Here is a 27,297-nt window from a genome sequence, read left to right on the forward strand (position 1 = left end):
TGCATGGATTCATCACTTATATTTATAATTCTCAAAATGCATAAATATGTAAAAGCTCAATTCTGTTATAAGATCTGCTGCAAATGAAGTTGTAACATGCATTTGTCAATTTGAAAACCAACAAGTTTGTATTTAATTATTCCTGGTTCTGGCTCTGTGCTCTCCCAGTGCTAATCAGGCATTGATAAATCTTCAACATGGATGTCAGTACAGAAAGAAGATCCAGAACAACTTATTTTATAACTTTATAACCTATTCATATTTCATATTTTATAAAATAGTTATAATTGTTTACAATTATAAACTATATATTTTATAAATATTTATAACTATGATAAAATCAGTCATTTAGTGCTCTTTAAAGAACCCTCAAATGAAAGCCACAGAACTGGCAGGACTCTTCCAAACCCAATCTCACAAATTTTGTTTTTTCCCACAGAGAATGTATCGTTCCTTTTAATTGAACTGTTTGCGTTTGTAAGGCAATGTGTGCAAGAGAGGAGGATAAGTCATGTATTTAGGAAATTGCCTGCATGTCCTTATTAGAGCTGAATTATTTGGGCTATTTGAAGTTTATATTTTTCTTGTTTCTAAAACTAAGAGCATATGTTGGCAAAACTAACTCCCTGGAATATAGAATCATAGAATCCTAGAATGGTTTGGGTTGGAAGTGACGTTAAAGATCATCTAGTTCCAATTCCACTGCCATGAGCAGGGACACCTTCCACTAGACCAGGTTGCTGGTATATCTAACAAGGTAGAAGGATTTGGGATCCATCCTTTAGCCTCCATGGAAATCTCAGGAGAGGATTTCTGAAATATATCACCTATGCTGTTCTCCTTTCTGCCCCTGGTGTTAAGAGTGTTGAGTCATGTTGCATAATTATATTTATTATATTATTATATTATATTATACTATATTATATTCCCAAAGATGTGGAAACAATCTAGTTCTGTCTTTAAAAACAAAAGAAAACAAAAGAATGCAAAACAAAACAACTCCCCTAAGCCATTTTCCCCTCCCCTATACCCCCAAGGAAAACACACTGGGTCTGATTAACTAAAAACCTAATTTCATCTGTATGCAAATTAAAGGAAACAAGAAGTCACTCTGACTTATCATTGTTTCAGAAAAGAGTATTTATCCATTCTGAATTTCTTCAGCAATCAATTTGGTTATTCATTCAAGGGCATATTTGACATTGATTCCCTCTCTTTATGACAAGATTTAAGACCTTATCACTTTCATCTCTGGTAGATCTCCACCACAATTTTCTAATGAATGTATTTATGTTAAACCCATAACAATTGTTTCCAGTCTTTCTGCAGCCTTAGGGTTGCTGCATCCACTTCAAATTTGTGAAAGGTTTGTGTGCAGATTCTCTGCATTTTTCCCAGGTTTTGAGTTGGTTTCATAAAAGGCAATGTCTTTCCTGACAAACCTTGTGTCACTGCATATTCCTGCATAAACCTAACAAAGCTTTGTTAATATCAAAATGTTCTTGTAAAACATGAAAGTATGGAAGAAATTACTTTTTTCCATGTGTAACTGCCATTTTTCTTACTTTTCTTGTGGAAAAATTGCAAATAAAATCTAAAAATTATTTTTGTCTTTTTGACAACATTTTGCACCAGTATATTTTTCTCAAAGACAGAATTGTTTTAAATGTGAAGGATTTGATTTCAGGTAAATATTCTGAATGCTTGCAAATTACCATTCTGATAAGTGCATAAATACAGTATACTGCTTTTTGTTTTGTCATTTGGCAGCTTTTCCAGACTGCGTTTTGGTTGGAGAAGGTTTAGTCATCTATGTTTACCCAGTGGTGTTGCCTTCATTGAAAAAATGCAAGGATTACACGTAAACATGTGTCTCTTGCTTGATGAAGATTTCTAGTTAGTGCTATGTATTTATTTATAGTCATATATTTTAACTAGTTTGAAATTGTTAAAAATTACTATTTGAAAAGATAGAGTTGCAAAATTGTTACTTAGTGAAACATTTTTCGGTGTCTTGAGGTTTCACAAACCCCAGATTTCTCTTTTATATTCTACCAGTTAATGAAGAATTATGTTGATTCATGTCAGTCTTGTGGTGTTATACAGCTTCTTTCATCTGTTCTCAAGTGAACCCATATATGTAAAAGTTTATGAACATAAAACTGCAAAGGAAGTTAACTTCACTCATTCATTCTTCTGGTTTGAGTTTTGAACAAAAACAAAGCAACCAATTGTAACCTGAACTATTTACCTGTCTGTTTCAGCCCATGATAGCAAAATTTAACTTCTTCATAAGATGAAAAAAGTGATGAAAATTGAACACCAGATTTTTTCTTGCACATATTTTTTTTCCATTGTCATAAAAAATGATAGTAATCCTACATGGGTTTTTTTTAAGTCTACAGTGGAATTCAATATTTATATTTTATGCCTGTTGTTTTAATTATTTGTTCTTTTTTTCACATATTTTATTTAAAAATATTTCACCTCTTTGTTCTCTTTCCCATCTTGATTAGAGATAAATTTCTGGTACAGAGGAAACTACCAGCCATGCCTTATTAAGGATTCCCATGTCATGTTCATCCATCTGGTATTTTAGGGTCTCCCTAAAAATGATGCTTTCTCAATTCTCAACAGAAACAGACAATGCTGGACACTTTGTGAGAGCTTTCTGTCCTGCCTGACACAGATTAGTCCAGTACACCTGAATGGGATGCAATGGCCTGAGGACAAGTTGGTTTTTTTGCAACTGTGGAAAACTTTGTAGTTGTAAAGAAAGCAGCAGATAAATGAATATTTAATAATGCTCCTTTCCAATGACCAAATGGCTGCCTATCATACAACTAGCTAAATATGATTCAGTCCCCTCAGGCCCCAGTTTACCAGTATTTCTGGAAATTTGAAAAGCAAAAGCTTGTCATACATAAGCTTTAAAGCAGGTCTCGAGGAGAATGATGCTCAGGTGTGGAGATGAGAGTTAAGAGAATAAATTATATACTCTGTAGATGATCCCACTATAGAGAATGGAGATGCTGTTCTAAGATTTTGAGATCTGGTAATTCCCTGCCATCAGGGAAAAGGATTTTGCATCGGGGAATGTGGTTCATGTTGTTCATCTTTTGCTATCTGAGCTAATAACAGCTTAAGATTCTTGTCCTTATCGACGACTAATTACCTTGATTATTCCCACTCTGATTGTGACCATTCAGCCAATTCTTTATCCAACAAATGGTCCACCTTTCAGATCTCCTACAGTGGGTGATTCTTAATTCTTTCATCATACAAAAATACTCAGAACAGGTTGATATCTTAAGTAACTGTTTCTAGGTAGAGTTTGAATCTTTGTCTTTTCCTTTTTTTTTCTTTTTTTTTTTTTTTTTCCCACAAATATCAGCTATTTTGGGGCTGCACAGGGACTTTTCAGCCAGGATGTCTTCTTGCTTTTTTACCATATGATCCAGCTGCAGTTACTGTTGACTGCTGAGAGGGTCCTTCTGTATAAGACTAACTGGAAATGAGGTATGAACAAGATAATATTCTTAAGTAGATAAATCTGCTTAAAGGAAGAAGGGGAAAACCAGCCTCTACAGACAGCCTCTAGCACTACTAGCAGCTTGTTTTTTTTCTTGAGAGCCCCCATTTTGTTTTCTCTGTGAGCTGTTTTAAGCAGGAAGCGGGGGCCCTTCTCAGAATTGCAGTAAATGTAATCGAATTTCAAATGTTTTCAAACAAACAAACCATAGAAAAGTTGAGGATGGGGAAATATAAGCAAAGTTTCCTAAAATGTTGTTGTACAGGCAAACACATGTTTTGAGTTAAGTTGAACTCATTTCTTGAAACAGTATTAACTTTGTGATGGCCATGACCAGCAGGCATATGGTGAATAGAGGGTGGCGGTGTTTATCAAATTAGATCTAAAGGGGAAGAACACATATTTAGGGTCCTTTTTGTATTTAGTATTTTTAGAAGGCAATCTGAAAAGGGCAAGTAGAGGCTGGGAGGGTTTATGTAAAGATCATATTGTTTTGGGGCTGGAAAAGAAGATTCTGCTTTTGTTAAAGAAAGTCTTTTCAAGACAACTGTTTGTTTCTGTTTCAGCTTAAAATGTGGTATTGCTATGGAAAACCAGGCTGAAAAGTTGTATCTGTTTTCCCTAAAAAATTTTGTCTTTGATTTGGTGTTTGGGCATGATAAAGCCTCTGTGCATATGAATGTAAGCAAAGTCAGTTTTATGCTACATTGGCATTTCCTAACTAGACAGTTATATTCCATGCTTTTCTTTTCTGAAATCCATTCAGCTACAGAGAATTTCAGCAGTTCATGGATCACTGCAGTTAAATAATGTTTTAGCCAACCCTTTGCCAGTCTCAGTTCCATGCTTACAATAGAAGGTTCTTCAGTGATATGGAGTAGTCATAAAAGCTAGTCTTGGAGAGTCTTAAGTAAAAAAGGCTTGCTGGGGTAATATACTCACAAGAAATTGGTATGTCACATCTCTGTCAATCTGCATTGCTGATGAAAAGCACTTCTAATGGGAGCAAGTTCTATCTTTAAGTGATTTAGAAGCAATAAATGCAAACTTCCTACCTCCACTCTCCTCCTTCACACTGCCTCTCTCCCATATAAACACATTTATGTTGTTTTAACTGAGTTTCAGAGTAGAAGTTTTCTTGGTTCACTTATGTGACAAAAGGACCAAACTGTCATGACTTCACTCACAGCTAAAGAAGGGTCAGCCTGCATTTTCAGTGTTTTGTAATGCTAGCATTGATTCACCACTCTTCTGCATGAGTGTAAAACAATGCTGTTACAGAATGCCTTGGTTTTATCTTTCTTTCCATTGCTGTAAATTTCTGTCTTCAGTGAAAGCCTAAGTAATGTAAGTTTTCTTTCCGCATCTATCATTTATCAACCATGAAACTATGAAAGACAAGATTTTCCTCACTCTTTCAATGAAGGACTAAGCTCACCTTACGTTGTAAGCAGAGCTCTGTGTGGGCTGGCAGCTGCCCCAGCAGAGCCAGCCCAAACTGCAGCTTGTCCCTGCCATCCCTGTCACCATGAGAGGCAAATTACATGTTAGTCAGGCTCACACTCTGTCCAAGGTCTGTGTTGAAATGCTAACTTCAGTTAAGCATAAAGAAATTTAGATTACTAAGGATAATAAAAAAAGTAACTAATAATTTCTGCTGAAGTCATGTCACATTAAGCAAGAGAAGCAAGGTTTAGTGACACCTGATACACGGTACTTACAGGGGAAAAAACAAACAGATCAAGATAAGCTTTTTTTCTTCTTTCTCTGATCTCCAGTTTCATTATCTCCTTTATCAAACAACAAAGCAGACAGCAGAACACACTAAGCAAGTTTAAAGTTTTGGTTTGAGCAAAATGGATTCTTTCTGCTCCACATCCATGCTCAGGCAGCATCTTTGGACAAGCGCTTTTGCTTTATCTAAGAAGGGTGTGAAAAAGATGGAGGAGGGAATCAAAACACGCACAGGAGTTGTAGGTGACACACTTCTGCATGGCATGTGTCTTCATACAGAGATAGGAGCTGCCACAGGCAGTCTTTTGTCTGTATCCACAACACAGTGGTAATAACCCTGCCAATATGGCCGTTAAAAAGGTCATGCGCCTCTGCCCAAAATCATGGGTGGCTGCTCTGAAGAACACTGCTACTGAGCCAGGTTACATTTTAACCTTCTCCACCAACTTTCTGTAGCCTTTTAGGGAACAAATTCCAGGAAGAAGATATAGGCCACACCTGTTCATACCCCTATCAAAAGTGACGAGATTATCTACAATTCAAAACCTATATATTTTCTTCCTGTAGGAGCTCAGCTTTAAATCTCTTCTATGTTCTATCCCACAGAGACCACAGCTTGGTCTTCCAAAAGCCCACTCCTCCCCAGGCAGACAGGGCAGCCCCTTAGCCCTTCCATGTCCAGTCTGGAAGAAGGAAGAAGTCCCAGAGGAAGAAACCTGGCCAACCCAAGCACTCCTCCAGCTGGCATACTGCAAGCAAAGTATGTAGCAAGGGGTCAAGTGTAGCATGCAGCCTCCATGTCTGGCTGTCTTCAGCTCAGGGCCTTCCTGAGCCACACAGGTGTGCTTGATAGTTCTTGATGAATCAGGGGTTACTGTGTTAGATTTTTTTAATCATTCTGTGAACCCATGATGACCATCAGCATCCACAGCACTCCTTGGCAAAGATTTGCACATCTTAAAAATGTATGTTATTCCATGCAACTATTTCACACCTTTCACGCCATTGTCTTTTGCTTTTCAGATTTATTGTATTCTTTTAAAGTTGGAGAACCAGACCTGCATGCAGTTTTTGAGCCTCTGATACAGCCTGAATTTTTACAATGTCATTACAATGTTTATTAGCTTGCTCTTTCTTACCTTCTTATTAATTCTGAATATTCTTGAAACCAATAAATCAATAGGTAAAAAGCACACCCACACACAACAGAGGGAAAAAAAAATAGATAGACCATCAGTTTGTCTTGACAGGATGTTTGTGTTATGAACCAAGAGATCAAATTGCTTCTTTATATCAAGTATCATCTGGCTTTGGCAAAGAAAAAAGAAACAAAACAGAAACAAAACAAACCCCCAGACAATCAAGCCCAGCCAGTCAACCAAAACTAATATACATTAATCGTCGCTGTTTATATGATTTTTGTAATATTGAAATAACACTTGCTTCAGGAGCTTCACAGAATATTTCCTGCTTGCACAATTATACTTTCTTTTTATGCCAAAGAAAACTTATCTTCATTTTAACATGAGACTCAGGTGGCATTGGCCTCTCCTTTCTTCTGTGGACGACACTAGGCTCTGAAATCACCCTCTACCCTGCTGTGCTGAATAGGCAGAGTTTGTGCAAAACTTGCATGCACTTCTCAGTGTTTCAGTAGAATAAAGAAATGCCATATACTCAGTGAGAACTTCGCTGTTAATTTATTTGAGAGTGAGATTGGTGTGCCCTCATAAAGTTTATGTGATAGTTTGATTTGCATTCACCACAAGTGCAAACATTGCATTTTAATGGCAGAGCAAGCTGAACACATCTTTAGGATGTGTGCAACCACAATAATGAGTTGTATGCTTTTAAAATCAGATCTTTAATATACCCATGTTATTTCCAAACAACTCAGTGTTTCTCTAACTTGGGTTCTTTGACAATGTCATTCTTCTACATGCATTGTAAAACAATTCCTTTTTTTTCGGAGAGCTGTTTCGCTCAGCTTCAATTAAAAGAACTTACATTATAGAGGCAAAAAACACAGCATTTTAAGTCTGTGAATTCTTATATTCTGTTTTTACTACAAAATCAGAATTTAGTCTTTAAAATTGTTGTTAGGTGTGAACCATACCAATCAGCTCATTAGCTGAAAGTTTCAAAGTATGTGTGAGACTAATTTAATCAAATTCAAGAATCTTATCTAATCTTATTAAAGGTCAGATCTTATGCATGTTATATTACAACTTACTTTGATAATTTCACTTCTCTGAGTTGTAGTGTGTCTTCAAGAACTTTGAGCCTGATTTATTAGGTAAATGAGGTTGGACTGCTCATGATGTGTGTGTATACAGACCTATGTCTCTGTCACCTCCTTTTTTTCCTCTTAATTCTGCTAGCCATCTTCAGCCAGAGTTCAACTGAAGGTAAAAGGTCAACAAATATTCAGTGTTCATAAAATTTAAAGAAGTAGTCATCAAGGGAGAGGGCATAGTCTGTGTCAGGACAACTCATTCAACCTTCATAGCAATGAAAGGATCCCAATAGGCAAAGGGTGTAGAGTACTTCTGTTACAGTGCTCATTTGTTTTACTTTAGCATTAAAACACCAAATTCAGCTTTATATAGCCAGTTTGGAATTAAAAACCCACATGGTAATTTGGAAGGATATAATATTTGCTTATGGCTGTGTCTCACAGATCAAATCAGCTTAGTATCACATGCTTCAGGTTCTGAGCTCCAGTTCTGAACTGACTTCAGACAGTCATAAATGGCTATTTCAAACAATCAGGAGAACACTTTCAGTGGCAGTTATGAGTCTTGCATATGCTCAGAGGAAGAATTATGAAAATGGCAGGACTTTCAAATTATCAGGTATGTATACGGTCAGCACAAGGCCTCTTATGATGACAGGTCAGAGGACACATGCTGTTACATCTTTGCTATAGCTATTTGTTTCCCCCATATTTCTTTTTAACTAACTTTATGCCCAGAAATAGAGTCCCTGCAGTAAGAGGGATAGTAAGAGGGAGCTCCAGGGAGAAAAGTAGAAGGAAACAGACAGCCATAGGTGGAATGAACCATCCTTTGGAGGTGTCTGTCTTTCTCCATGAGCTACAGAGGGGTTATGGTTTTTAAACACAGGCACCTTACTTAGGTGGGATGAATCTGAGTATAGGTGTTTGCATATTGCCCCACACCTATAGCCATTGTGTTGGTAGAAGGTTTGCCATACAAATATGTCCAGTTTTTATTGATTTGAGAGGCTGTCATGGTCATCATGATGATGTGCAGGTACAAAACTAACCTGAAGGAAAGGGAACAAGAAAGGATGGACAAGAGATCACAGCAGGAATACAGGTACATAGATGAGGAACTAATTCATTGCTGTTTCTTACCATCATTGGGGATAAAAGAAAATACTAAAGCCCTGAAGTGAGATCAAACAAATTAAATAATATAAAAAAGACCCAAATGTAGTGTTTGTCTAGACATCAAAGGGACTGGTTCTCCAGTCCCCACGCCTTTTGCAGTGACCTATGCTCAGGCAGGATGAGTGAAGAGTGGGTGGAAATTCAACTGCTCCCAGGGGGTAGCCCTGCACATGGCTGTATTCTGCCCCACAAAGTACAGAGCTGTAAAAATCCAGCTCTCTTCTTTCAGCCTGAAAGCTGTTACCTGCCTCCTCTGACACCATGTACTCAGTGGTCCTTCATCCTGTGGACTGACATGGACAGAGGTACACTAACCAAACCTTTAGTACACCAGTATCAGATAGCTGAGAGTAGAATAAGTCTGTCATCCTGGAATTTCACAGGCTGGATGACAAAAATTGTATACTGTGGGGTCAGGATGTCATAAAAGACGTTTCTCCTCAGAATCTCACAGCGGAGGTGCAGTAATTTTAAATTTATGTGTGAAAGAGTAGAGATAGAATTGCAAAATACATTTCTTCATACACTCTAGAGGAAGTTTCCATTTGAGCTACACAGTGGCATTGTCTAAAAAGTAGCTGTTTGAAATGATACACACATGGTTCCAGGAAAGAAAGACAGTCTGAACAAGTTTCAAGAACAGGTAACAGATTTTTTGAGGATAATTGACATCTCTGAATCAAAATGTAGCTGAAAAGAATAAATACGAACTCCGTAACTACAAAGCTAAATTTCAGACACTAGTTAGATGACCTAGAGGCTGTATGTGCCCTGACATCTAGTGGAGCTGTGCACGTTTGAGACAGGTCCTTGATGGAGTCCAAAGGGATGTCTGCATGCCAAAGTCACTCAGCAGAGAAACAGCAGGATGCCACCCTACATATTCATGCTGGGAGCTCAGTGAGGATATGTGAGTTTGGGTCCTGAAGCAGCATGGCTGTAGTCACGCAGCAGTGCACAAGCGAACAGCTCCTCTTGTATGTCACTGTTCTATGGATACAGCTTGGGTATCTTCATGTCTTGCAGAACCAGGTCACTAAAAGCCAGATGCATAAAAATAAAAATCCTCAGTGCAGAGCTGCCTGAGGGCCCTGACTTATGAAGACTTTTGCTGCAGTACACCACCAAGCAACTGTCCCCTGCTGAAGAACTGGCTAAAGGAGCATTGTGACCTTTAACATGAGTGCAGGCAGTGTCATTGTGGTCACAACAGCTTGGCAGATTGGCTGCTGGCATAAGTTTCTGTATGCCATTGATGCCCTGTGGGGAGCAATCTGCAAAGGCCAGAAAAACAAGTGGGGTCCATAACTTCTTGAAATGCAGTAGCACAATGTGCTGCTAAAGGTCCCAGCTTAGCCAGGAAGAAATGCAGAAGAGTGCTACTTTAACACCTGATTTTCAACACAGCTGATGGGTGTCTTTTTATTTGAAACATATTTTTTTTACAAATGCTCCAAAACCTAGAGCAGCAGAATAGCATCAGTGGAATTTTCCAGTTACCTGTAGCATATACAACAGACTAACAGGGATTTGACAGAGACAGTGTGAATACTCACCGCAGAGTGTATGGGTCTTTCTCTGAAAAGGTTTTCTTGACATCCCCTGGCTCTGGGATCTTTGCTAAACAGTCCTGTGGAATAGTTGCCTCACCTGGATTTTGCATTGCTTATTTAATGTGTACAGTGTTACACACTCTCTTTTTAAAAGTTTTTGCTGCCAAAGACAAATGTGTTTGGCTTGAGAGTCTGCTTTCGTGAGGTGACTGACTGACACCTAGTGTTTGAAATTTACTCACGAAAAAATTGTACACAAAAACAACCCAAAAGGGTTATTTTTAGTAATAAGAGCTCCTAGCTGTTTCAAAGTACCACCCCATCAGCAATGCTGCAGTTCCAGGGCTGAGGTGACCTAGAAATTAGCATTTAAAAAGATCACAGGATATACTGAATTACTAAATCAATAATCACCATGGCCTGACAATCACCATGTTTTCAGTAAGTTAATGGTCTTAAGTGTGCTGCCTCTACCCCAAACCTTCTTATGCTGGTACAACTAACCCATAGCAGTAATGCTGGGAGGGAAGTGACCTGGCACTCATGAGTGGAGTGGTCCTGGCACCTCTGTGCTCCACAAAGACCAGCTGTGCCCCACTTTCCACTTGTACTACAAGTCCCTGTGCTAGGAATATGGCAGGAGATGAAGAAAACAAATTCCCCAAACAGGTTATCTTAAAGCCTCTTAATTACCAGGTCTAACCTCCTACCAGCCACAGCCTTTCTGTTTAACACACACAGTCTTCAATCTAAAAGAATCCAAAGTATAGGCTACATACGGGACAGGTATTCTGTTATTTTATTCTTTATTGATTTTCATGAAGAAATAAACTGAGAGAGGTAAGGATGCAAATAATATACATTTTTTATATAATCCTAACTGCCTCATGCTTCACAGGCTTATCAGTTAAGTAGGGCAGATTTACAATGCAATGAAGCTGTTTACATTCACAATATTATGAATATATGTTACCATGAATTCTCGTCAGCTTGCTAAAGGTGGGCACAATTTTGTTTATGTCCAGTGAACTCAATAATCCCTCAATTGTGAAACAAATATGATACCTCATTGGCTCCTCCAATTGCTCTAAAATACAGATGCAGTTGATCAGTCAAAATGACCTAGATCAGTGATCCATTTTCTCTCTGATAGCAGCAGTAGCAGGCACCATGCAAGAAAGTAGGAAAAAGCAGATATATTCTCCCCATGTCTTGTAATTTATGAGTGGAAGACCACCTGAGTCACAAAAGTTGACTTTTTATTTAGCAAGTATTTCATGGATATTTTTTTCATGCTTGTTAATCCAGTTTCCTTTTGAAGATCTTCAACATCCTCTGGCAAGCATCTCTACAATTTAAAAGTTGTGAAAAGGTTTCCTCACATAGTAGCCTTTTGCACAAAATCAAGTATGAAATAAATATCTATTAACTATTGTGGACTACAATATTTACATAATCACCACATTTCTCATTTTCTCTGTTGGTTAAAAACCCCAAATGACAGCCAGAAGCCCAAACAAGCTTTAAAATACAATTATTTTTCATCTGTAAGAACGCAAAGTAGAAAACTAATATTTTGAGGTAATGAAAACATAATGGTAGTGCTTTATGGTCTTGAATATTAATTCTTTTCATTCTTTCCTTCCACTTCCATCTCTTCTTTCCTTCTTTGTTAATGTCTTGTGTTGCCTATGTATTATACCTATATTTTTTATGTTTACATGTTTTGGATTTACTTCAGAGAAATAAGTATGATTGTATTCTTTAGAATATTTTACAAAATTAGAGGATTATAATAGGAAAGCTGAGTAAAGCTATAGTAGTTTTGACTCAAAGGTGTTGGCACTTCACTGGTCTATGTCACTCTAAATGTTTTCCTGAACTAAATGCCAAAATAATATTTTCTAATTATTTGTGCAATAGGTAGGGGTTTAATCACCTGGCAGGTTTCAGGAGAATCAGAAGCATGGTAATGGGCTTTATATGCAATTAGCACTGAAAGCTGTGATCCAGATTTTGCCTGAAACTAGTGAAAACCTTCTGATGTGCGTATTCTGATGAGATGTAGTAATACAGCTCTCAGTGCAACCCGGTGCTGCACTAGCCACCAAGTATTTTTATCTTCTCAATGACATCTTTATCTTTGGAGTTACTTTGTAGGAGCCATCTTGTTTCTTTAGATATAAGTACATCAAATTGTATCAGTCAACTAGCATTGTCTATACAAATACCATTAGGGAAATTTTTAGCCAAACTGATGTTTCTGGCTTAATAATGTTGATCCAAAACATGACCAGATATGAACTGTGACTTCTTTAACTGTGCTGGAAAATCTCCCAAACACAAAGCTGTTCTTTAGCTAAAGTATCTCCTTTCACCTGGTCATCTGGGTAAGGAGGGCAGAAGAGCTAGATCATGAAAAGCATGTTTTGCTAATGTGGACATCTAATCTGAGTCTGATCAGCTAGGGTTTAACAAGAAAGAGACGGTATCCACAAAAAGGAGAGTCATCCTGTATTGATACCTGGGCTAGGCTGGAATGATGTATTTGCTGACAGTCTTCTTGCATTATCCCAAGGTCCTGGCCAGCTCTGTTTGATTAGACACCCAACCTTGAGGAAGCCAAAATTAGGGAGGATGGATCTTGTCCCTAATGAAGGCCAGGTCTTCAAAAAGGAGAGGAGGGCGAGTTCTTTAAATATATCAATGCACTTACAGCATTTTGAAAAGGAACATTTCTCTTTAAAAGTAGGTAGGTTGTACGGTAGGTGGCAGCAATTGACAACCTGACAAGTCTTTATGCAGAATATCAAATCTGAGAGTTGCTTTGCTAATTCCCTTTGTCCTCTTGCAATTATTCTCCTTCCAAAGAAAAAGCAGGGGCTTCAGAAGCTACAGTAAGCTATGTCTCATATTTACATAGTCACTGATGTTCAGGAAGAAACATAAGCGTTTAATAATACTCCTGGCTGTAAGTCCTTGTGTGCTATATGTACTTGGCAGAAGCGGGGACTTTGAGGTGAAAGTATAAATACAGCCAGCCATGACTTATCACAAAGTCTTTAGATTCCAGAGTCCTCTATACATACATAAGTGGAGAAGAAGAGCAATCTGTGTGTGATGCACTGCCCAGTGTTTCATCAAATTGTGTCACTTCAATACCAGGTGAAAGCTTATACGCAAGAGTTCCATTCACAGGTACAGTAAAAGCAAGTGCTTAATTCACAGGAGCAAGCCAGATGACCTGCTTAAGATTTTTGTAGAATCATAGAACAGTTTGGGTTGGAAGGGACCTTTAAAGATCATCTAGTCCAAAATCCCTTGCAAAGAGCCAGGACATCTCAAACTAGATGAGGTTGTACAGAGCCCCATCCAGCCTGACCTTGAATGTTCCTAGGGATGGAGAATCTACCACATCTCTAGGAAAACTGTTCCAGAGTTTCATCACCCCTATCATAAAAAAATTCTTCCTTAAGCTAGTCTAAATCTACCTTCTTTTAGCTCAAGACCACCACTCCTTGTACTATTACTATAGGCCCTGTTAAAAAGCCTCCCTCTATCTTTCTAATAAACCTCCTTTAGGTACTAGGAGACAGCTAGGTCTCTCCAGAGTCTTCTTTGGGCTGAACAAACACAGTTCTCTCAGCCTTTCTTTACCGGAATGGTGCTCCAGCCCCCTGATCATGATCATGGCCTCCTCTGGACTCACTCCAACAGTTTCATCTTTTCCATGCTGAAGACACCACAGCTAAACACAGTACTCCAGGTGGAGTCTGATGAGAATGGAGAGGGAGAATCACCTCCTTCAGTCTGCTGGTCATGCTTCTTGTGATGCAGCCCAGGATACAATCATCTTTCCAGACTGTAAATGGACAATGCCAGTCCATATCCAGCTTTTCATCCATTAGTACTCCCAGGTCTTTATCCTTAGAGCTGCTCTCAGTCCATTCATTCTCCAGCCTGTACTGATACTGGGGATTGCTTTGACCCAACTGCAGTATTGTGTATATGCTTAAATGTTTATTGCTACACTGCGGATGGCACAATTTTGCTTTTGGATAATTATAGTTCTTTATATATGTATTGCACATAAATACACTACTGGAGAATAGATCTAAGATAGGGGTATAATAATATTCTTATTTTAAGGAAAAATTAGAGCATTTAATAAACAAATTAATCAAGTGTTTCTCAGATGGGTCCAGATACTGATTTTTTTATTATCGAATTTGCACTTTGGGATTAATTTTCCAGACAACTGATCTTATGACATTTCTTTTTATGATGTGTGTCTCTGTTGGTTGCCATATGCATGTGAGCAAACTATGTGTATTAACTGAAACTGAGGCTTCTGCTAAGCGAAGCAATTTTAATCTAAAAGAGTTATTCTATTTTCAGGTAAAATAATAAAATTACTTTAATCTATAGGTTCTGACTTATTTTAAATCCTGGCACTGGTTTTGGGCTTCAAGCATTGCAAGCCAAAGCTATATAAATTATACGTATATAAAATATATTTTAAGGAGCAATATAATATTCACTGATTTCAGTGAAGTCTGGATTCCAGATGTATTTGGCCAATGTGTGGTACTTCTCTACCCCACTTAGCTCACACATGATCTGATTGTTTCATTATATCACTTTTATATCCTCACAAAGAAAGGAATCTGTACGTTCATGACACTTGTTTTCTATATGCATCTTGTAATGACTTTCAACTGAACTACTAATTCTTCCACACCTTCTCAAGAAAAGAGATTTGGATTATGGTTGATGGGAAAACTGCCTTGTCTACCCACAGAAACAGCATCTGACCATCCAAGAGAAAAATGAGTTGATTGTGGGTTTTTCCATCTGCACTCAAGACAGAGAAGGAGGTATTACAGGAGTTGTCATTGCTGAAGCATGATTTAGTACTTGATAACTACCATTCACCTTCTCCCTGGTGATTTGCGTAGGCATCAGGCTGACAGGTATGGAGAGAAGAGCACCAGTGTTCAAAGGTAAGGCCACCCTAACCTTCCATAAAAAATGCAGTGCAACAGTAAAGGTAACACTACCTAGAAAAGTTGATTGTTTTTTCCTGAGGTCATGAACTTGATCTTATGGCAAACAAATTCAATTACAATCCCTTTGTTGTTCAGGCATTTCCAGCTTGGGCTCTTGAGATGTTACCAGCCATTCCTAATATTAAAGGAGAAAGAGTGCAGTCTTCTCCACTACGGTGAGGGAGACATTATACCAACAAAAAGCATATTCAGGTAAATTAAAACTCTGCACAGAAGTGTAAACTGAATGTTTCAGAAGCACAAAAGTTTTATATCGTCCTTTGCGATAACACTAAAGATGTTATTTCAAGTGTAATCAAATACTTCTTTCAACCAATATTATCTTAAAAATGGAGAAATTTTACCATTAATGAAAGCGAGAATTTTTTAGGCAGTTTCCAAACTGTCCAGACAATTAGGTCCATCATTTACTTGTATCTCCTACCTATAATAAAAAGTCTACAGAAACATGTTCCTTGCAAATTTAAGGCCCTATACTCCCTATTTTGTAGCAAAATATATACTGTCTAAACTAAAAGTTAAAATAGTCTTTCCTGGTTGTGTACCTCAAAGTGAACTGGCATGGCTCACCACCTCATGGAAATGGCAAGTGAAAGACAAGGAAAATTAAATAGCAAATTTTGGTAAGTTCTCAGCTTTTAACTCCTCTGAGTTATACTTATTTAAGCAATCAAAATACAGCCAAAAACTGTTTTCTTTACCTTGTCTAAAGTTGTTTTTTTTTTTCCATTTGCTAACTGCAAAGGAATAAGTCCATCACATTAAAAGACCTTATATCTTCACATGACTCTTCTTTCTGATTGATATCTGCTTACACAAAGCAGTGCCTTAGAAAGTAGATTTTGTTTAGAGCTTTAAAGAACCTTTGTGAGCTTCTCCTGCTGTTTCCAGAAACATTCATTGCTTCCACAATCTCTTAAAATCACTTCAACCAGATGTTGAATAGCTAGTATGAAATTTGTTTGAACAGCCAGTCTTCAAAGGCATTGATCTATCAGACAATATTTGGAAGTTATTGCAGCATTATGAAACACTAACCTTAATTCCATTTTAACTCAAGTGGACCTTAATATTAGATCATATTGTATGAGGTGTTGTAATTTTACAGGGCTGAACATCAGTAGTAAGTAGTTAGAGAAAAACTGCAAGATTGTGCTTTGCCTTTGTGATCCAAAACTCATTTTGAGTTGCATAACATCACAGCTCAAAATACTCCAAATCACTAGGCTCAGACAAACTCCAGTATCAGCCATTTTTAGGTCTGACAGAATATTCTCCACCTCATAGAAAGATAAGTCTTGCATGCAGATAAGAAAAGTCTGTTGTCCCTACAGATCTTCTAATCCAGATTCCTTCAAACATTTCTGTTGTTGAATATTCTCATCTCCATTCTCCTCTGGCTTTCCCATAGTAGCATCTGAGTACATCTCCCTTTGCTTTGACGTGATTCTGTAGGATAAAAATTGCATTATGCAGAACATCTGTATTCAATGGTATTACAAATTCTGAATATTGTTACAAGCATGCTGCTTATTTGGTGTGTCAGGGAATAGTACAGATTCCTTATTCTGTCATGTAACTAGAAAACAGAGATCATATGGGTTACTGTCTCAATCTAAAAGTTGCTCACAGGCAAATTTGACTAGTTATTTTGAGGACTAATTTTGTTGCTTGTCACCATCCAGGATGATATGACTATGTACCTAAATTTTATGCCGAAGTCACAGTCTAACTTTTACAGGCACTTTAAGGCAAACTAGAAATTACACTCCCCTGAAGATTTTCTCCACCCTCTCTCATTGTCCTGTAACCTCCCCAAGATTTCTGTTCTGATTTCACTGCAAACGTTGTGCATGCCTTTCCCCCAGTGTTTGTTTGAAATAGCCTGCTGCTCCAAAGGTAATGTTGCACTGTTCCAATCACAAATAATACCATATGTGTTACCCAGTACCTGGTGGTGTCATCTGCAGCTAACCAAGTTTTGATATTATCTGAAGGATGAGGAACAGGCATGGTTATAACTTCCAGGCATTGATACCTACAAGGGAGTGATACAGACATGAGACTATTAATTGTCTGAAGAACAGCTCAGTCAATATTGCTTTGTAACAGATACACCAATAAAAATGTATCTGCCATTTCTAACGCCATTCTACCTTATTTTGTTTCACTGCAGACATTTTGCTCTATACAAATGCCCGTAGCATGGGGAACAATCAAGAGGAATTAGAGATATGGGCACACCTACAGGGGTATGATAAAATAGGCATCACAGAAACACGGTGGGATGGCTCCTATGACTGGAGTGTTGGAACAGAAGGTTACAGGCTCTTTAGAAAAGACAGGCCATGTAGGAGGGTATGGAGAGTTGTCCTTTATGTTAGGGATAGGCTGGAGAGTATGGAACTCTGTCTGGGGACAGGTGGTCAGTTAACAGAAAGTTTGCAGGTCAGGGTTAAGGGGAAAAGTTCTACACCTGGGTCAGAGCAATCCCAGGCACAGCTACAGGTTGGGCAGAGAAGAGATTTAGAGCAGCCCTGCAGAGAAAGACTTGGGGGTGTTGGTTGATGAGAAAATGGACATGAGCCAGCTTCAGTGTGCACTTACAACCCAGAAAGCCAACCGTATCCTGGGCTGCATCAAAAGGAGCGTGACCAGCAGGTTGAAGGAGATGATCCTGCCCCTCTACTCTGTTCTCGTGAGACCTCACTTGGAGTATTGTGTGCAGTTCTGGTGTGCTCAACACAAAAAGGACATGGAACTGTTAAGAACAAGTCCAGAGGAGGGCCATGAGGATGATCAGGGGACTGGAGCACCTCCCATATGAAGACAGGCTGAGAAAGTTGGAGCTGTTCAGCCTGGAGAAGAGAAGGCTGCGTGGAGACCTCATAGCAGCCTTTCAGTATCTGAAGGGGGCCTACAGGGATGCTGGGGAGGGACTCTTCATTAGGGACTGTAGTGACAGGACAAGGGGTAACGGGTTAAAACTTAAACAGGGGGGGTTTGGTTGGATATAAGGAAGGAATTCTTTGCTGTGAGGATGGTGAGGCACTGGAATGGGTTGCCCAGGGAGGTTGTGAATGCTTCATTGTCATGGTTTGAGCATGTTTTGAGGGTGCTTTTGTTCAAGTTTTTTTTTCCAGCCAGGTGGAGGAGGGGAGTCCGGGAGGAAGGAGAGACAGGACACCTGACCCAGGCTAGCCGATGAGGTATTCCATACCATAGCATGTGATGCCCAGGATGCAGACTGGGAAAGAGAAAGCTGGAGAGCTCTGGAGAAAAATGGAGGAGGGAGCACATGGTGCTCGGCCAGGCAGGGTGGAGTGAGTTATGGGTCGGTGGCTGGTGGGGTGTTGTATTCTTTTCACTTGTTGTTTGCTGTATCATTATTATTTGTAGTAGTAAATGGCAGTATGGGTTTTGTGTTATGCCTTAGCAATTAAACCGTTCTTATCTCAATCCGTGGGGGCTACATTCTTTGGATTTTCCTTCCTAACTCTCAGGGAGTTGGGGGACTTGGTTTAAACCACGACATTCATCCCTTGCAGTATTCAAGGCCAGGTTGGACAGAGCCTTGGGTAACATAGTTTAGTGGGAGGTGTCCCTGCCCATGGCAGGGGGGTTGGAACTAGATGATCTTAAGGTCTTTTCCAACCCTAACTATTCTATGATTCTATGATTTTCCCCAGTCTTCTTCAGCCTGTTTTTTATCCTACTAGAGATTTAAAAAAACTGTACGGATATGCACAGGCATATGTTTTCCAAGCAAAGTGAGAGCTTGTTGTATGCTACTACTATTTCTATAGGTAAAAAATAACTCCTATATGTGCTTTTAATTGTTAAAAATACTACCTATAAAGTGTGATAAAGAAAAAAACATCAGATGACATGGAGCAGGCATAGGATCAGAAACATCTTTTAACTCATTTGCTAAAGTCTAGCAGAATTAGGGTTTAAGAGGGAGTGGTGTTTGCACAGAACCATGAACACTTTTTGTTTAAACACAAAGCATTATCTGTTTGGTTTGAGTACTACATAAACTTTACACCAAAGATATCTATCAGCTGAATTGCTTTCTGGAGGTCAGAGTGACTCCTCAGTATTAGACCAGAATATTGGTTTATATTTAGATGCAAATGACTTTTAATGATGTTTTGTTTGCCACTGGGGAAATATTTCATTCTGTATTTTATTATTAGTTCTTTTAGATCTATAGTTCCTTGAGTCTTTGTTTACTGAAAGATAGAGCACATAACTTCTTTTATCTTAATCAGAAATAATATTGAGTCATTAATTAAATAATTAATTTACTTTTAGCAGAGACCATGCCATACTGCACCTTTCAAATATTAAGGCATCTTAATTTATTATCCTATCCTGAACAAGTTTAATTTTCAGTTCAAGGAAGCCTTCTCTGCCATGTCAATAGGAAAGCTTTAGTGGCATGGAAAAAGTAGATTGCATTAATTGTTGGTGGGTGTGAGACTATTACTATTACTTTGCTGTACTAATAGTACAGCAAAGCAAATTCCCTCCATCAGCATGACTTCCCTTTTTTCTTTCTTGTAAACTGCCCAGCTTACAGTAAAAGACTGCTATAGGTAATTCCTATGGATTATGTAAAAAAAATTGGTCAACAGGGCAAATGCAGTTCATCTTTGGCATGATTAATGCTGGTGGCCCTGAAGGCAGGACATGCAAAAACATGATGTAAAGTCACATGGAGGGTAGAGAGACAGCAGCAAAGTAGGATGAGAGAATGTCTTTTATAGAAATGCACAGAAAGTCATCTGAGAGTAGGGTGTGAGACTGGAGCCCCAAGGCCTATTGATGGGAGCTTTGAGATAACAGCGATGGGGTTCAGTATCTTACACTGTCTTAACACCTAGAACTCTTTTGTCAGAACATTGGTCAGAAATGCACAATCACATGCTTCTTGTAAACATAATTTATCTGAGAATTTCTGTGGTTGACTTTAATTCATTTTATAGTTTGTTTACCCTCACCATGACCTCTCTTTCACCAGAAATTTATAGTACCTTCCAGAAACATACACTACCTTCTACATGCATGTATCAGCAAACCTCCAAGGAAAATCAGGAGACAAAACAATGTGAGGCTTAGCAGCATGACGTCCACTGTCTTTTCTTAAAAAGAGGCAAAAGTAATGTTAATAATGTGGGGAAGTGTAGTTCATAAATGGATTAATTATATATTGACTGATAACTATTGTGCTATTCCTGAACTGCCACTGATTTAAAGAAACATTTCCTGCAGCTTTTTTAGGGGAAAGACGGGCTTCTGACTTCAGCACTGTTCCTTCCTCCCTGTAGCCCTCAGCCTTGCTGCTGTTTTCATCCAGCACTTTCCCTTGCTTCCTGTGCTTCAGGAGACCCCATCCCTTCCTTTCCCTGGATTTCTGCTCTCATATGCTGGCCATGGCCTGTCCTGCCACTGGGTACTTCCATCCAGCCCTGATTCCTCTCTCTATATGCTATAGACACTCTTGTTGCTGCTCCAGCTGCTTCTGGATTCTTGCTGTTGCTACCTCCCACCTCCATGCATCACGAGGCTCCGTGAGCACCCCTTCACATCTGAAACTGGTTTAAGGCAAAATGAAAATAAAAGCTTTTTGTCAAAAAAAAATCTCTTTGACCTAAAAAGCAACATTTGGTTTTCATTATATTTACCTTTTTAATGCTGCTAGGCATAGTCCTGAAGAAAAGCTAGCAATACATCTTTATATTGTTCAACAAATACTACTGCTCTGTACCTTGCATTCCTTCCTCCAGAAATACTCGAAATACCAAAATATCAGTGTCTTCAGCTGACTCAAACAGATATTTTTGGCAAATTTTTTTGTTTGCTTAGTACCTAGCTTTAGAACTACAGTGAGCTTGGATTATTTTGAACTGAGTACTTTGAAGAAAAAGTCAGGAACAGCTCTTCAAATGTTAATAGTCTAAGTCCAGTTAAACAGTGGGTTTAGGATCAGTCTAGATAAAATTCAAAGAACAAAAGAATTTTTAAAAAGTTCCTAGTTTGAACTCATCTGTAGTTTAAACCAAGGATATTACAAGTTTCATATGAAACCAAGAAAGAACTCACAAGCTTCTAGACAATACTGAGTATAATAGCCTGTACATTCTGCTAAAATACAAAACTATTCTTTAGTCACTTTAAGATCAACAAGGGAGTTTTCCCCTTCTTTTCTTTTGAGATTAAGGCTCAGAAAACATATTCTGAACAACCTCTGGGCTGTGTAGTAGAAAACCTTTTGTTCTGCATCATTCTGCTAACCCCACGTCACATACACACCCAAAAGAGGAAGCAGTGGTCTTTGCATCAACTGAACCACAAAGAGGTTTGCTTTTCTTGCTTTCTTACTTCATGCATTTTGGAAGCTTCTTTTTGGGGCTTCTTTTCAGATGTAAATGGTTAAACTCAGTCACAGTACTTTGAAATCAAAACAAGTGGCTTAGTTTGCAAAAATGCAGAACACCTCTGAACTACTATTAACTTCAAAGGGATCTATGAATGCTTAGCAGCTCTAAAAATTAGACCAATTATTTCAAGTTTCTATAAATGAATAAAGCTGATTAAACATTTCTTTTTTAGCAGAAAGTTTCTATACTGAAGAGACCAGTTTAGTTTAAATTATGGGTTTTTTTCAAGGACATATGCTAATTCCAATAGAAAGTGAATGTGTTTCCCATGAGAAAATTAACAAATTCTTTTCATGTCAAAGGAACATTTCAGAACAAATATTTTAGTTATGTTTTGAATTATGTTATTTCATTTTGATGTTTCAGCTTGTTTAATTGGAGGCTGAAATGCCTCTTCAAAATCCATTCTTAAAGAAATATAGCACGTATCCTAGATGAAACACTGGAATGTCATGTAGAAGCAAACAAAAAGCAGGTCATTGCATGCTCCTTCAAGACTTTCAGCAGAAGAATTGACACATTCCAAAATAAATATATTGAATGGATGTTTTTTCCTTTCACATTATTCCACATAAAGATTCAATTTTTTCAGTTCACTGTATCTATGAAATTAGGCATGTGACTTTCATGTAGTTATTATGAATGATACTAATACCATTTTTTTTAAATCTAGGCAATATTAAAATACATATCATAATGTCCACTTATACATGTTCCAAATTAGAAGAAAGAATATAGTTTCAATGGAATAGAAAATAAAATGGGTAGAAAACTTTCTCTAGACATCAAAGGAGATACTTAAAGAGGTTTTCCCAAGCATGTGACTGCTCTATGTAATATACTCATAGCTTCATTTTATAAGTTACTGTTTGTCTCTGAGCACAGAAGAAAGAAGGGACATGGCTGTGTCATGTGCTTGTGCATACATGCAGTATGCTCCAGGGGTAAATCAACACTCTGCACTGAACACATGAGGGTATTACAGCTTGTATGCAATGGTGGTCTTGTCCACCATAAATTTTTCTGAAGCGGGTGAAACATGCTGTGATTGTTCAACCTCTGCAATAGCTGTAGCAGAGGCTGGGAAAGCAGCAGTGTAGAAAGCAGTTGAAGGACAGCTACAGCTGCTGAGAAGAAGGTTTGCTAGGCTGGAACCAGAACAGGTGACTGTTTAACTTCATTTCCTTCTTCTGGTGAGAGGCTTTCAGGGAGCAAGTAAATCTACATTCCCCCACCAGTAAAAACCCTTCTAATTCTTCTCCCCTCCACTGTCCACATATCACACTAGGCAGACCCCTCTGCTGGCCATTGTCCTGGGTTCAGTAGTGGCAGTCAATTTTTCTCCTTAGTAGCTGGTGCAGTGCTGTGTTTTGACTGTCAGCCTGAGAACAACACTGATAACACCGATGTTTTTAGTTGTTGCTAAGTAATGTTTACTCTGTCCAAGGACTTTCTGAGTCTCATGCTCTGCCAGGGAGGAGGGGAGGCTGGGAGGAAGCAGAGACAGGACACATGACCCAAACTAGTCAGAGGTATTCCATACCACAGCACGTCATGCCTGGGAGGTAACTGGGAGTTACCTGGAAGGCCACGCTCTCTTCTGGGTCAGGCTCATTTCAGCAGGTGGTATCGTATTCTCTTCCCTTGTTATTTCTCTTATCACTATTATTATTAGTTGTAGCAGTAGTGGTTTGTGTTATACCTTAGTTACTGGACTGTTCTTATCTCAACCCGTGGGAGTTACATTCTTTCGATTCTCCTCCCCATCCCTTTGGGACCGGAGAAGGGGGGGAGGGGGAAGGAAAGAAAGGGTGTGGAGGGTGAGAAAGACTGTGTGTCTGTGTTTAAACCATGCCAGCCATGCAATCATCTTAGGCTCTCCTTATTTTCAGTGGGAAGAAAGATGCATCTCCAAAGGACACTTCAAGTCATTGATGGTCTTAAACATGTTCTCTCCTTCCCCACAGTGGACATGTGAAACAATTAGGTTTCTCTCTCCAAGCCCGTCACAAATGAAGTGTTTTTGAAATTAGATTAATGAATCTGGGCCAACATAGGTAGCAGCTGAGCAGACCATTGGGATACAATGAAGCATCTGGTAAAGTAGGCAGAAAATGTATAAAGCCAATAACTGAATTTACTTTCAATCCATTGCAAAAACAGTAATGTCTGGCCTTATATTTCACGTGTCTTCAGATAAATATATATGTACTTGAAACTCAATAGATGACAAAGACATATTCCAAAACACAGTCTGTTATGTTAAGTAAATGCAACTGTCTTGCTCTGTTTCACTGCCAAGAGTATTGTACTTTTTTATTATTATTATTACATATATGTATATATGCATGTCAACCTGCAGAGGTAAATCTGTGCATTAGTTTCTCTCCATAAATATAGCACCACTCCATTATACTACCTCCCCTTTACCTAGCCTGGCATCACCTGACATCAGGAAGCCGCAGCACATGGAGGCATTTTTGTCATCACAAGAAGCACAAGTTTCCCTTATTAATACACGAATGTTGAAATCTAGTCATAGGAGGTGAAGGAAATGTATTGCAAGGCTCTTGTTTTGTTTGTGCTGACGTGAGCTGTAGGTACCAGAGCATATACATTTATTTAAATGAGAGTTAAACCATTTTCTGCCTCTTCAGATAAGAAATTACTCCCCTGATGTACTAAAAGAAATGTTAGATTTAGTCCTAAGACTACGTGATTTGGTGAATAGTATGACTTTTGTGAATTTCTTGCCTTACTAACTCCAGGTGAAAGTATCTGCAGGGATGCTTGTGCTGTCTCTAGCAGAGCAGTCAGGAGGTGTTCAGAGTTTTTCATCTGCTGACCATTATTGTTTTCTAAAGGTTGCCAGGAGTTAGATGCAATTTACTTCAGGAGAAAAGCCATGTGAAAGAATGCCTTAAGATCAAGGAAGTACAAGTCATTAGACAAAGGACTGCCTTTCCCTAAAGCACCTGGAGGTGTGTGAGCCTGATGCATAACATGGACCTCTAGGTACTGCTAAGATACAATAATACACAAAGGAGAAGAACAGACGCAATAATAAAGTAAATATGTTGAATGATATGGCTCATAACATATCTAATGATAAGGCTTATGAACAATAAATACATGATAACTTACCATGATCAATAAACACCGGTTCACTCCATTCACTCCAAATCTTGTTTCTTATGCATTTCTCTTTCTTTACCCTTACTTGTGCTGCACATTTTCTTGCTGGTTTATGAAACGGATATTCATATTTCTCCCCAGTGACATTTACAGTCTGTCAGGATAGGTTTAGGGGATTATTTTATGTGATTTTTCATTGCAAATCAGACAGATATAAATCTACGGATGTCAAATACTATTATTTACATCTCTAATCTAGTAGGAAGAGATTTTCAGAACAGGTGTTCATTTCCAGACACAATCTGTCTCTTACCTGCCATGTGTTAAAACTCAGGACTGAAAATGGAGGAAAGCCTGGAACTGACAAGATGGAAGGAGGTATCAGATGTAGTAGGACAGTAAGAATTTGTAAATACTCATTCCCTTTCATTTTTTACTACACCAAATGTAGGACAAATACAGTAACTAAGGAATTGCAAGTTTCAAGGTTTGGTGTGGGTAGTTTGCTATACCTGCTTGTCCAACAGAATAAAATCTTGCATTTTTCAGGTGACAGTTGGTGAGGTATATCCACTAATTTTGTGACTACCTTCAAACATCTTTAATTGCGCCTACAAAAGAAAGCATGACACTTCAAAATATCAAGTCCACACAAGAAGTGTCAGAGATTTAAACAGAGGGATCTCTGAATCATTCATCACTTTTGAAAACTGAAGCCAACTTCTGTAAATAAACAATGCTAAGAATTTAAGAAGGAACAAAGAAGAAAGCAGAAAACTCCTGCTCATAAAAATGAAAAACAATGTTAGGAAGTTGCAGAGAATTAGAAAGTATGCATCTCAGACACAGAGGAGCCCAGAATCTTTGCATCTTGGGTATTAAGAAAGCATGGTGAGGTAGTAGCATTAAGTCCAACTTTAAGAAAAAGGGAAGTTCTGCTCTCCTCATACTGACCAGTGTAGTGTGGATTTGATCCTGTGTATTATGCCATTTCTTTTTCTTCCTTCATGCTCTTTGAGGCCTTTCCAGAGCTGGTGCCAAACATAGGTCCAAAAGCTCACATGCTAAGTTTTTCAAAAGTAAGTAAAAAAGAAGGAAAATCCTTGGGATTTCAAAAACAAACTGGAAATTACTACAAGGTTTGAGTGCTAACCAAGTGCTGTGTCTGAAAATCTCTTCCTAAAGAGCCAGTAATAAGCTTATATCATCATAGGAAATTTCCAAAATGCAAGACTCAAAGACTTCTTATGAAATTATGTAGACCACTTCTTGTGCAGCAACTTTCAGTCACATCTGTCCAGATCATTTGTGAAGGATGTCTAATCTGTTGTCCATAACTCTCTAGAGAGCCACCCCCAAGCAGCCTCAGAAACCTGTTTCTGTGGTAGGCATTCCTTGTTATTAGGACACTTTTCCTGACATTTAGACTACTTTTTTCTTGCTTTGAATTTAGTCATTTTTCATCCTACTCATAAGGTGGCATGGGTAAGTCTGATCCCTATACTCTTTTATTTACCAGAAGGCTGTTAACACAAGTTACACTCCTTTACACTGGAACACGTCCCTCAGTCTTCCATTCCTAGAACTCTCACTGATGTTCTCTGAAATTTTTTCTCAGCATATCTATATGTTGTGGTGATGCCCAAAGCCCAGTTTGAAACTTCAGATGAAACTTCAATAGAAGGTTAAATTAGTCACAACCTACATGTTACATGTGACATATCTGTCATATAAATCTGAGTAATTTGACCTTTGTGTAACAACACACGGAATGAATGATGCAGTTGGTGGCTCACTGTAAACCACAGACATTTTTTGTTCTCTATTGTTGCCTGCATGTTATTTCTTTATTTTGCTTTGACACATTTCACTTCTACTTCCTAATCATAGGATTTTTCTTATTACTGAATTTTGGCTTGTTGATTTCAGACTTACCCAATATTTCAAATTCTAATCTTGTTTCCTACTGTACTTGCCAACCCTTCCTATCTTCCAGTCATCTGCAGATTTAACTCCCTACTTTTAAGATTTATCAGTCTGTATCACAGTATTATTATTTGTGCTGATAACTATTCAGCAAGTCATTTCTTTGGGTATTCAGAATAAATAAATAAATAAATAGATAAATAATCAACATTAATCATTATACTCTTCCTTGTTCTGCAGCAAATGCCAATAAGCCTCCTTATGGATTCCCTAACAGCTCAACTCATTAAGTCTCTCTGACAGATATTAAGATCTTGGTTTTGATCAGGAAACGGAATCGCAAGCTTTCTTCATGCTTTGCCCTCCTGTCTCTCCTGTAATATTGCTCTATAACACTGCTGCAGTTTTCTTCCTTAACATTGCCCCCTCCCTTTTCTTCTTCTGGGATAGGTAATTACCATTTTAATCATTGTCAGCTTTGATACTG

At 38.3% G+C, this 27,297-nt stretch overlaps 1 protein-coding gene across 1 annotated transcript in view; it reads right to left on the reverse strand.

The window, feature by feature from the left end:
• LOC106023514 (interleukin-5 receptor subunit alpha-like) overlaps positions 1 to 27,297 on the reverse strand; it is a 42,673-nt gene that overhangs the window by 10,497 nt on the left and 4,879 nt on the right. Inside the window, exons 7-10 of the mRNA XM_013129583.2 lie at positions 24,894 to 25,038; positions 20,363 to 20,450; positions 17,255 to 17,341; positions 16,636 to 16,752 (exon numbers count right to left, since the gene is read on the reverse strand). Of these exons, the coding sequence (XP_012985037.2) occupies positions 16,636 to 16,752; positions 17,255 to 17,341; positions 20,363 to 20,450; positions 24,894 to 25,038 (437 nt within the window). The remainder of the gene's footprint in view (positions 1 to 16,635; positions 16,753 to 17,254; positions 17,342 to 20,362; positions 20,451 to 24,893; positions 25,039 to 27,297) is intronic.

Source organism: Melopsittacus undulatus, chromosome 2 (assembly GCF_012275295.1).
Source record: "Melopsittacus undulatus isolate bMelUnd1 chromosome 2, bMelUnd1.mat.Z, whole genome shotgun sequence".
Classification (NCBI taxonomy): domain Eukaryota; kingdom Metazoa; phylum Chordata; class Aves; order Psittaciformes; family Psittaculidae; genus Melopsittacus; species Melopsittacus undulatus.